Raw genomic sequence first — 12,692 nt, forward strand, 5'->3', positions numbered from 1 at the left:
GTGCCGAGAGAGGTACCGTGGAATGGCTTCCCATCACCACGCTAGGCCGCGTGGCCCAGCACAAGGGCCAGGGTCGTATGGAGTGCCACGTGAGGTAATTGATGTGGGTGGCGGCGCTTCGAGGCTCCACACGCCTGCACACCCCTCTTCCCTTTATCACGGATGACAGGCACAGCAGCCATGCATCAATTTATGCTTCTTTCCATTTCCTCCAAGCTCCCCCACCTCCTCCCACAACCGGCCTACGCTGCCTGTATGAAGGTTAATGGCAGTTATTTCTCTGAGTTTATCTGGATGTCCCTCCGACTCTCGATGTGTCTGTCCTTCTCAAAGTCGTATACCATCCATCAATCTATCCTAGCACTTGCGTGTCCTAATTTGAGGAATCCCTCAAACTTTGCAGTCAGGAGACCGAGTCGAAAAGTCACCGAGCGACCACATACACCTTGATGCCGCATGTGGTACGACGGCAGAAGCTTCGATCGGCAAATGCAATAATCCCCATGTGTAAGGGTCTTCAGAGGCTGCCTAATTTGAGCTATAGAAAGCATGTGTGCCTTGTACAGCCTTGTAATTTGGTAGTCCCCCGAGCTCTGTGCATCCTGACAGAGACCATTATTATTAATTGTAATGAGTGACTCTACAGGCCATGGGCAATCATTTTAAATGGCTGCTTTTCGCAAGCACTTACGCCTTAATGAGAGTGGATGTCTGCACATCACCGCTCACAACCCAAACCAAGACTGATTTCTGGAGACCCAAAACACACGGGGTCTCGCTTCTGACCCTCTGCAGCTAACAAGACACTCAGCCGTCCATTCCACATGCCTGCTGTGAGGCAAGAGAGAAAGTGCCAAAGAAGGAACACAGTTGGGAGATGGTCGCTTTGCAACAATAGTCCTTTTCAACTGTCCACGCTCGAGTGCCTTGTGGGAAAGCCTTAGAACTGTACCTGCTCTTCCGAGACGTGGGTCGCCTTTCAGTTCAAACCGTTTCAAAGTGCTTGGCTTTGCAAACTTGGTGAGGCATGTCTACTGGAAAGAATGGTTTGTGAAGTGATGAAAAATTGGGAGATTTCATGGAGAAATGTGATGAACAGCGGAGTGACACTTACCTGTAAGAATCTTCCAAGTTTTGTGCGTTTCATCATAAAACTGGATTAGGTTGCTGGGCAGACGATCTGGTCCAGGTGGCAACCCCCCAAGGAGAAGCAGCGTTTGCTTGTTCGAGCGAATCCTGCGGGAAGTTGGAGGGAGGGGTGGAGTAGGGGCATGTAAGTAAATGCCCAGATCGACATCACGTGGTGCAACTGACATGTGCGATGAGGGTCAGTTCAGGTGTGATACATATCTGGGGATGGTACAGAGGGGCCTGAGATCTGGTGTTGCTCATAGGCTGTCAGTGTGTCCTCTTATTACGACCTCACCGAACACTGAATCGCTTGGTTGACCAGGTGAATACGACGTTCTCTATGTTCCTTGCTACTTGTTCTATCGAAAAGGATCATTCTATTTCAGTGTTTCCAAAGGGTAAGGCAGTGCAGCTGGACACTGCATTGGATTTCCTTAAAAGGGATGTCGTGTTTCATTCACCCTGAGCATCTTCCAAAATTACATATTGCAGTAAATGAGGAAGCACGTACACACGTTATATGCACCCAGGTGTACTAGGCACTTCTGTATCTCATAAAAAAAAAAACATTCGATGTGAATTAATTAATTAATTAATTAAAATAATAGTGAGGGATGGTTGGTATGTTCTTTTTAATAACATGGAAGGCCACTGGAGGCAATAACATGGAATGCTTCGATGGAAAGTTATTGAAAGAAAGAAAAACACAAAAAGGGCAAAAATAGAGTGAAAAATGGAAATACAAAAACACCAGCTGATAAGTTTATGACAGTTCAACAAGACTTCAGAAAGACTGGGCTTGAACTCATGACTTAATGAGAGACTCAGCACTTGATACGACTACCCAACAAGTCTGTTGTTCCACCAACAGGATGTTTACTCCTTAACACGAGAAATGCAAGGAGATCAACAGAAATGTAGATCCAGGGGGAGGCAATTCTATCCATCCAGGGACAAGGGTGCAGCACGGCTCATTCTGGGGCGGTGGAAGGTACGTGGTGCGTTCAAGAACCTCGTGGAACGAGATGCTTATAATAGTGCAAGACACACCAACTTTTATCCATTTACACTTATTTATATGTACATGCAGTTTATTAAAAAGAAAAGTTACGGTTTCTTGGACTATTGTGGGGATCTTGTTCGCAGAACTTTTTGAACGCTCCTCAGTGAAAATATCAGATAGTTTCCTTATTCATGGGCACGGAGGTGGGAATCTGATGCAACTCTTCAGCGTGTGATTTATCCAATAACAACGCTGTAGCAAGGCTTTTGTAAGCACATATATGGGAAAGAGAAAGACAAGAATGCAGACAAAGATGTTTTTGGAGACAAGGTGCAGATAAGTTCCTCCTTCAGATCAGTTGTCCAATTGAAATCTCACCAAAAATGGCATCCCATGGAGATAACACAAGCAGTTATTGGCAGTGTTCAAAGGGTCGTGAAGGAGCTGCCACATTAAACACATGCCAGACGTGTGAATACATCAGTGGACATCAGTGTATTTCAATGGTTTCACTCATAGTAGACAATGGACAAATAGACTTGCTCTGCGGGATTTTAACCCGCGTTCCTGCATCATGAGCCACTGAGTCAGATGAGAACGCAAAACGGACCAATTCTTAACGGGTTAGTGTGGTCCAATGTTCACGAAACCCTTGTGGGAAATGTGGAATTATTATTTAATTATGGGGAAAAACCCAATTATATCATGAGCACTCTACCGCTCAGCTAATATGAGCACCCTATCACTCAGCTCTGCAGCCAAATCGGATTTTTAGATTCGGCTGAGAAAAAAAAATACCTTTGGTCTGTTGATTGGTCTTGAGATTAACTTTGCTTAAAGACTCGATCAAAATGTTTTTGCCTTGAAATAGCATTTTTTTTTAATGTTTCCTGCTCATCCCTGAACTGTGCCCCCAACTCAAGCTTTGTTGAAGTTTCTCATTGGCTCAAAACACACACACACACACACACACACACACACACACACACACACACACACACACACACACACACACACACACACACACCAAAGCCAATGTGAATGCAAAATCCTACATAGCCCCCTGTGCCCTGCCCTTTAGTGAACCAAATTGATAGACTTGTACCAGGGACGTACGCATGGCTGAGATAATGCAGACGATACTGTAACGGCGAGTCGGACAATACATTTCCAGAGAAGAATGAACGCCATTTTGAGACGGTTTGACGTTACTTTAAATTGTACTGAAAAAAAATGAATATTTGGTAATTTGGAGAAAACTTTTCTGACCATAAAGAACTTGGTGGTGGGTTGAGGGGGAGGGGTGGGGGGGAGAGGGGAGGTGACCTTTGAGTCTGGCACAAATTTAAGAGGTAAGGAAGGTAGAGTGTCCTGCCAGAATAAAATGAATTCCCTGGATTGGAAACAAACTTCATTTTAACCAGAATGGCACTCGGTAGAGCACATACCTCCATCAGGCCAAACACTTTATATTTTGTATTCCACTGATGGGCCAGATCTGGATCCGGAGCCTGAACCAAAAATCGAATCGGCTTGTTCTAGTCACCGACCCAACTCATCCACATAGTTTTGTCATAACTCATCCACGACCTTTTGAAATACCATGCCATATATCGTTTTTGGCACTGTCTCTCATTGGTGAAGAATTAGTTGAAAAAATTGAAATTCTCATGCAAAGATCCGATTCCAGATCTTCACAAAATCGAATCAATTCGTCCTTGTCACACACCCAACCTGTCTACCAAGTTTCATCCGAATCCATCTATAAATTTTTGAGATATCGTGCTATATATCATTTTGGGCTCTATCTCTCAATGGTGAAGGATCACATGAAAAATTCTAGTATCCGGATCTGAATCTGCACTAAAAATTTAATCATTTCGGCCTTGTCACAGACTCAGCCTGTCCACGAAATTTTGTCCAAATTCGTCCACAACTTTTTGAGATAACGTGCTCCCAGTCAAACAAACAGACAAGGGTGAAAACTTAACCTCTATCTACCTTCGGTACAAGCAAAATCAAGTGAACTCCATGTGTTAGCGTCTGGTGGCACGTCCTTAGGCGTCATGTCATGCTGGAACCCGTGAAAATGCCTTCCTCATTTAGTGGAAAGAGAGCATCTTGTATTCCAGCAAGGCCCTTTGCAGTGTGTAGCACATTTACTGCAAGAAAATGGGACCACATGCCATACATCGAGAAGCACATTAGCCTGGAAGAGACCAAAGGAGCTGTAGCTTCTTCCCTTGGCACAACAGAGGCCTGAAATGAGTGCCATGAAAAATGTCTGGGAACAAATTGACCCGGAGCTTCAGAAAGCACGAACTCCAGCAAGTAAGATGTAAGAGCTACAACAAAATCTGTTCCATATTTGGCAACATCTCATTCAAGCTAAATATCATTGATTCAACACCTTCTCAAGCTCAAGCACGACATGATATGAAAGGACATCCTACCCATTGTTGTTTCATATGTTTTGCATTCGCTGCTGCTGGTTACATCATTTCCGAGAAGCACAGCTGTGCCACTGATTCAATGCCCCTGTCACCAGTAAACTGGAACTAATTTTTGCCAACCTCAGAAGGATGACAGGCTGAATCAACCCACCTGGTGTTCTGTGAATAGCATGATAGGGGCTTGAACCCAAGACCCGAAGATCTCAAGCAGGCAACTTAACCATAAAGCCAACACGAGGTATGACATTCTGCCTGATATAAATAGGTGGAGTCGATTTGATTGTGTTCATATATCACCAGGTTAATTGTTAAAATCGAGATTAATTACAATCGAGGATGTTCATGATCTTATCCTGGAAGGGCACTGCATAGAATGCAAAATGATTTTTCCATTACATATATAAATATATACATATATAAGTGCACACACGTGGATTACATCTTAAGCAGGAGATGCAACCTGAAAGAGATTAGAGACTGTAAGGTGGTGGCAGGGTAGAGTGTAGCTCGACAGCATCGATTGGTGGTCTGTAGGATGACTTTAGAGCTGAGGTTGAGGAAGAGAGTGAGGGCTGAACCAAGGACCAGATGGTGGAAGCTGAAGGAGGAAGACTGTTGCGTGGAATTTAGGGAGGAGGTGAGACAGGCGTTGGATGGTGGTAAAGATGGGTGGGATGATTGGGCAACCACAGCAGAAGTGGTGAGGGAGATAGCTAGGAAGGTACTTGGTGTGACATCTGGACAGAGGAAGGAAGATAAGCAGACTTGTGGTGGAACGAGGAAGTACAGGAAAGTATAAGGAAGAAGGGGTTGGCGAAAAAGAAGTGGGATAGTCAGAGACATGAAGAAAGTAGGCAGGAGTACAAGGAGTGGCGGCGAAAGGCAAAAAGACAGGTGGCAAAGGCCAAGGAAAAGGCACATGATGAGCTGTATGAGAAGTTGGATACAAAAGAAGGGGAAAAGGATTTATACCGATTGGCAAGACAGAGGGACCGAGCTGGGAAGGATGTGCTGCAGGTTCGGGTGATGAAGGACGCAAATGTGAATGTGCTGACGAGCGAGGAGAGTGTGTTGAGAAGGTGGATGGAGTACTTTGAGGAGCTGATGAATGAAGAAAATGAGAGAGAGAGAAGGTTGGAAGAGGTGGAGATAGTGAATCTGGAAGTGGGGTGGATCAGTAAGGATGAAGTGAGGACTGCTATGAAGAAGATGAAAAGTGGAAAGGCGGTTGGCCCAGATGGTATACCAGTGGAGGCATGGAAGTGTTTAGGAGAGATGGCAGTGGGGTTGTTAACCAGATTGTTTAATAAAGTCTTGGAAAGTGAGAGGATGCTGGAGGATGGGATATCAAGTGTACTGGTTCCGATTTTCAAGAATAAGGGTGATGTGCAGAGCTGTGGAAATTACAGAGGGATAAAGTTGTTAAGCCACACCATGAAGTTGTGGGAAAGAGTAGTGGAAGCTAGGTTGAGAGGAGAGGTGACGATCTGTGAGCAGCAATATGGGTTTATGCCAGGAAAGAGCACCACTGATGCAATGTTTGCTTTGAGAATGTTGATGGAGAAGTATAGGGAAGGCCAGAAGGAGCTACATTGTGTGTTTGTGGATTTAGAGAAAGCTTATGATAGGGTGCCAAGAGAGGAGTTGTGGCATTGTATGAGGAAGTCGGGAGTGGTGGAGAAGTATGTGAGGATCGTGCAGGATATGTATGAGGACAGTGTGACAGCGGTGAGGTGTGCAGTAGGAATGACGGACCGGTTTAAGGTAAAAGTGCGATTGCACCAAGGATCGACTCTGAGCCCTTTCCTGTTTGCAATGCTGATTGGACAGGTTGACGGACGAGATCAGACTGGAGTCTCCATGGACTATGATGTTCGCGGATGACATCGTGATCTGTAGGGAGCAGACTGAGGCGAGCCTCGAGAGGTGGAGGTACGCACTGGAGAGAAGGGGAATGATAGTCAGTCAGAGTAAGACGGAGTACATGTGCGTAAATGAGAGGGACGGTGGTGGTCTGGTGCGGTTGCAAGGAGTTGAGGTGGGGAAGGTGGATGGGTTTAAATACTTGGGATCAACTGTCCAAAGTAACGGAGAGTGTGGTCGAGAAGTGAAAAAGAGAGTGGGTGGAGAAGAGTTGCAGTTGCAGGATGGAGTGGGTGGAGAAGAGTTGCAGGAGTGATTTGTGACAGAAGGGTAGCTGCAAGAGTGAAGGGGAAGGTATATAAGACGGTAGTGAGACCAGCTATGTTGTATGGTTTGGAGGCGGTGACACCAACAAAAAGACAGGAAGCGGAGCTGGAGGTGGCAGAGTTAAAGATGCTGCGATTCTCGTTGGGAGTGACGAGGATGGATAGGATAAGAAATGAGTATATTAGAGGGACAGCGCAGGTAGGACGGTTTGGAGACAAAGTGAGAGAGGCGAGATTGAGATGGTTTGGACATGTGCACAGGAGGGAAGCGGAGTATATCGGGAGAAGGATGTTGAAGATGGAGCTGCCAGGCAGGAGGAGAAGAGGAAGGCCAAAGAAGAGGTTCATGGATTCTGTGAGGGCGGACATGCGGGTGGTTGGAGTGTCAATGGAAGATGTAGAGGATAGAGCGAAATGGAGACAATACATCCGCTGTGGCGACCCCTAACAGGAACTTGCCGAAAAAAGAAGAAGAAGAATATATATACCTGTTTATGTATATGTGTCGATATATATTGTTGTGGTTGAGGAAATTCGCAAACCACCATTCAGGTCCTGTAGGTGAGATATCTCTGTAAATACAGGTGTAGTTAGCCTCAAACCCGTTGTTTAGAGGGAATAAATGTGATTCATTCGGGCTGCGACCCTTTAAGATAGCCGTTTTTCTGTTTTATCTTTATTTTAAACCAACCACGTCTCAACCTCCATCACACAACAACCACCAACCGCAACGTCGCTTCACAACAACAACAACGCCAACAGCCACGACCTTTACCTTCACAACTCGCTCTCGCAAACATCGCATCACCACCATCCAAGTGTCACCGTGGCCAGGGACCGTCACTTTAGACCCTCCACCACCTTCGCCTCTCCTTCTGCGGCCATTCCCGCACCACTTGTGAACGCCGAGCATCAGGCTGTGCTGGCCTCATACAGGGCGCGCGCTGAGCCGCGGGTACAAAGAACGGCCTTTCCGAGGGGAAGTCGGATCAGGAATGATACACGCCCACTTCTGTTCCGTCCTATCAGCAAGCGCGGGGCGATTTGGCCCCGCCTCCAGGCGCGTCGGAGTAGAATCGATATATGCAAATTCGAGGATCAGGGGAGGTTCACGCCCACTTTTCCTCCGTCCAATGGGCGAGCGTGGCTCCGCCCCCGAGCTCATCCTGATCCGGAAATTTGCATATGGGTTCTCCTGCCGTACTATAAAGCGCCGAGCGCGGGGCGAATTCAGTCAGTTTTGGGTCGGAAGCAGTTGGAGGCAGTTTTGTTTTGGGCTCGGGCGAGTTGGAGAGGTGTCGCGGCGGCGAAGTGTGGCAGCGGCAGAGTGTGGCAGCAGCAGTCAAGACGGGTCTGGAGGAGAGTCAGTCTGTCGGGGTTCGGAGTCTGCCGGGGAGCTGCAGAGAGGGGAAGCCGGGAACGCGGTCGAGGTCGCAGTGGAGTCGCTCGTCGTGGGACCCAAGCAAGCCAGCTATCCTCTTTCCCCAGAGCATCAACAATTCCTCTTCCCCCCCCCCCCCCCCGCGCTGAGATAGTGCGGATAGTGCTGAGATAGTCCCACCCCATTCCAATCAGTGCTAACAAAACCCGCGGAGGAGCGCGGAGTCGGGGCACCGCCGCGACATTTGCGGCTCATCACAAGACGGGTAGGCTCCGCCCGGTCTCGCACCCCAGGCCCCGTCTGCCCCCTTGTCGTTGAGGGTGGCCCTTTCTTTTGCATTTGAGTCTATGTGTTGTCGGCGCCGTCTGTAAAGTAAAACTGTGTAAGTGTTGCCGTGTGCTCGCGTAGTCGGTAGTAGATCTGCATTGTTGTGTTTCTTTTGCAATTGCTTTTGGTGCATAATTGTTGTAATTGTATATGTGTGCTATCCGTGTGCCGCGGAATAAATGTGCCTTATGTTGAACTGTTTTTCCCGTTTCGCTTCGTCTTTTCTTTAATTGAATCTCCATCTTACTTCACGTAAAGGGTTGGTAGTGGGCTAAATATGCCCGATAATTAATCGGAACCATCGAGGTTGACGATAACACTGCTCGGTTATCCCGATAGTACGGAACGGGTCGCTTAAAGTGGCCCGTGTCCGAAGTCGACCTGCGGCGAGGTGCGATCGCCCGGTCTACCCTCCGTGTGGGTACTTAGGTAGGTAGAATTTGGCGAACAACCCTATCCCACGCGGGGGGCCGATTGGCACGATCGTGGTGAGGCCGAAAGGCCCACCCGTGACTAGTTCCCCACGTTAGTCCGAGAGGGTCACGACGGAATTGTCCGTCCGGTGGGCGACGTTCCGCGATGCGAGTGACGTGGCTGCTCGCACGCCGGCGGGCGCGAATTCGCAACAATATATATATATATATATATATATATATATATATATATATATATATATATATATATATATATATATATATATATATATATATATATGTATAATATACACTATATACATATATACATATATATATATATATATATATATATATTTCTTAATGTATATCGATATATTTATATATATATATATATATATATATATATATATATATATATATATATATATATATATATATATATATTTATATATATTGATATAGGTGTTTGTGTGTGTACATGTATATGTATACGTGTGTATATATGTTTGCATAGATACATATATATATATATATATATATATATATATATATATATATATATACGTATATATATATATATATATATAACAGATGTTTGGTACTACAGAACTTCAATATGGATACAAATAAACTACAGAATATATACAAATATATATGGTCACTTCGGTCATAATGTTGAACGAAGATTTTCGTGCTGCACTCCTCAGGGTAAAAAAAATTGAAGTTGGCAGTTATGTGCAGTTGTCATTTTTTACCCTGAGTGCAGCACGTAAAGCTTCAGTCACTATTATGTCGTGTTTATTTGTATCATATATATTGTTACGGATTCGCGCCCGCCGGCGTGCGAACGGCCACGTAACTCGAATCGCGGCACGTCGCCCACCGGACGGACAATCCAGTCGTGACCCTCTCGGACTAACGCCGGGAACCAGTCACGGGTGGACCTTTCGGTCTCACCGCGATCGAGCCAATCGGCCCCCGCGTGGGATAGGGTTGCTCGCCAAATTCGACCTACCTAAGTACCCACATGGAGGGTAGACCGGGCGATCGCACCTCGCCGCAGGTCGACTTCGGACACGGGCCACTTAAGCGACCCGTTCCGTACTATCGGGATAACCGAGCGGTGTTATTCGTCGGCCTCGACGGTTCGATTAATCATCGGGCGTCTTAGCCCAGGACCAACCCTTGACGTGAAGCAAGATGGGGATTCAATGAAAGAAATGACGAAGCGAAGCGGGAAAACAGTTCAACATAAAGCACATTTATTCGCGATGAACGGAAAGCACACATATACAATTCCACCAAAAGCACATGTAAAAGGAAAAGAAACACAATGCAATTTTACACAAAAAGCAAATGTAAAAGCGAAGACACAATGCAGAGCTATCCGACTACCGAGCACACGGCAACACTTATACAATTCTACTTCACAGACGGCGCCGACAACACATACCCAAAACCAAGAAAAAGAACACCCTCAAGGATGAGGCGGGCCTGGGGCCGAGACCGGGTCGGGCCTACCCGTCTGATGATGAGGCGCGAAGTGGCGATGGTGCCCCAACTCCGCGGGCCTCACGGACAGTGTCTGGTAGGGGGTGGGAAGGGGGCCCCCTTTTGTCGCACTATCTCAGCGCGGGGGGAAACAGGAGGGGGGTGCTGATGCTCGGGGTAAGGAGGATTTTTACTCTGTCTCGGGTCCCGCGACGAGCGTCTCCACCTCGACCAGGTCGCGCCGTCGGCCTCCCGCCTTCAGCTCCCGGCACCGACGCGAGCACCCCCTCGTCCGTCTTCGCCGCCGCCACCTCTCCACAGCTCCGCCGACAACTCGTTCCAACGCACAGCTCGTTCCAACGCGCAACTTCCGACGACTCTCTTGAACTCCGAACTCACTCTTTCCAACGCACACCACGACACTTTTCTGACGAACGCAGCCGCTTATATAAGCCCCGTGGCTTCGCCTTTGACCCCCTGCCTTCGACCTTTCACCTCGCTCCCCATTGGCCCGAGAAAAAAGTGGGCGTGAATGCTTTTTGATCCATGAATTTGCATTTTGCGACCGCCCTCCAACGCCCTGGAGGCGGGGCCAAATCGCCCCTCGCTCACCGATTGGACGGAACAAAAGTGGGCGTGAGTCGTTTTTGATCCGTTTTTCTGCGGAAAGTCCGTGATGTTTTGTACACGCTGTTCGGTGCGTGCCCTGCACGAGTCCAGTACCGGTACCCACAAGCGGCGCAAGAACGGTGGCGATGCGACGGTTGCGAGGTGTGACGGTAAAGGTCGTGGCTGTTGTGGTGAAGCGGCATTGTGGTGGGTGGTTGATGTTGTGATGACTGTTGAGACGTGGTTGGTGGTGGTAATAATGGCGGTTGGTCCAAAATAAAGATAGTAAAAGAAAAACGGCTATCCTGAAGAGTCGCAGCACGCATGAATGACATTCATTCCCTCTAGACAACGTGTTTGGGCCTAACTACACATATACTTACCGAGATATCTCACCTAAGGGACCTGAATGGTGGTTTGCGAATTTGGTCAACCACAACACTACCCCCTCCCCTTTTTACTGACTCGTCCCGAGTCGTCAAATTTTCGTGTGCCATCATGTGTAGTTTTCCCCTAGTACATTTTACCTACGGATCCCTGAGTGCGACATTCATGGTATTCGTGTCCCCAAAATAAATAACCTGAGGGCTGCGTAACTACCTAAACAAACTCACTCACACGGACGACTTAAATAAAATTGCCGGCGCTAGGACAGACATGCCGGGGGCGCACTCATATTTACAGTACATCTTAACCTTAACTTACAAATTTTACACTAAACCATGGCCCAGGATCAATGAACTCTGCAAAAGAAAAGCAGTTAGCAGGGAGCCAGGCTGCTCGCATGCAGTCTCTGGCTCAAAACAATGCAGGTGACAGGGAACGTGGCTGGCTGCTCACACGCAGTCCAAGGCCTTCCCTTTTGAACTGAACGCAGTGAACCACAACGGTGCATGGGCTGCACAAACGTAGTCTCCGTGCCAGCTCAAGTGGCACACGCAATGAACACAACGAATGGATAGATGAACACAAACACGGTGCACGGGCCGCCACTGCAGGCCCGTGTTGTAGCTGCCAACAGGGCAGTTCTCGCAGCTTGCAAACTGTTGCCTTGCGGATCCTGGCGCACATGGAAATGAACTGGGGGGGGGGGGGCAAAGCAAAAATTGAACGGGGCTGGTGAACAGGGGCAGTGGGCATGGCATGGCAAAGGTAGCAGGCAAACACAGCCCGCCGAAGAAGGCCGTTGCAGGCAAACACAGCCGGCAGATGAACTGGCCGGCACAGGCCTTGAAGTACCACAGCTGCAGATGATCCGGCCGGCACAGGCCTCGCAGCAACACAACAGCTGCCGATGAAGTGGGCCGGCCTCTGCCTTGCAGCAACACAGCCAGCAGATGAAGTTGGCCAGCCTTTGCCGTTCAGTGGAGGTTGGTGGAGGGAGTGCGGTGGTGCTGGCCACTCGGAAGGCGGGCTCGGACCTACCCTACGGTCTCCCTCCCAACCTATCGCCTTTGCCTGTCACTGTCTATACCCACTCCCTTAATTTGTCAAACCCCAATTTAGCCCCAACTTATTTTTTTGTTGTTTTTATTTTTACTTCCCCACTATAAATCGTCCCCTAACCCCCTGTACTGTCCTTGTTCGGCTAACCTATCCTGTCACCTAGCCTACTCCCAACCCCTACGTTCCCTTCCCGGAGGGGAACAAGGGAGAGCTAACGTCCTGTGTCGAGGCCCAACGAAGCCTCAG

The 12,692-nt window shown here is 47.9% G+C and overlaps 1 protein-coding gene across 3 annotated transcripts in view; it reads right to left on the bottom strand.

Moving 5' to 3' along the window:
* Window positions 1-12,692, bottom strand: part of KLHL14 (kelch like family member 14) — an 80,158-nt gene that overhangs the window by 27,719 nt on the left and 39,747 nt on the right. For all 3 annotated transcript variants that reach the window (XR_015051250.1, XM_085854936.1, XM_085854937.1), the window contains one exon: window positions 1,115-1,236. Coding sequence is in view for 2 of the 3 variants with exons in the window: in XM_085854936.1 (XP_085711062.1) it covers window positions 1,115-1,236 (122 nt within the window). In the remaining variant the exon portion in view is untranslated. The remainder of the gene's footprint in view (window positions 1-1,114; window positions 1,237-12,692) is intronic.

The sequence above is a fragment of the Eptatretus burgeri genome, chromosome 14 (genome assembly GCF_056783735.1).
Source record: "Eptatretus burgeri isolate ZD-2024b chromosome 14, Ebu_testis_v1, whole genome shotgun sequence".
NCBI lineage: Eukaryota > Metazoa > Chordata > Myxini > Myxiniformes > Myxinidae > Eptatretus > Eptatretus burgeri.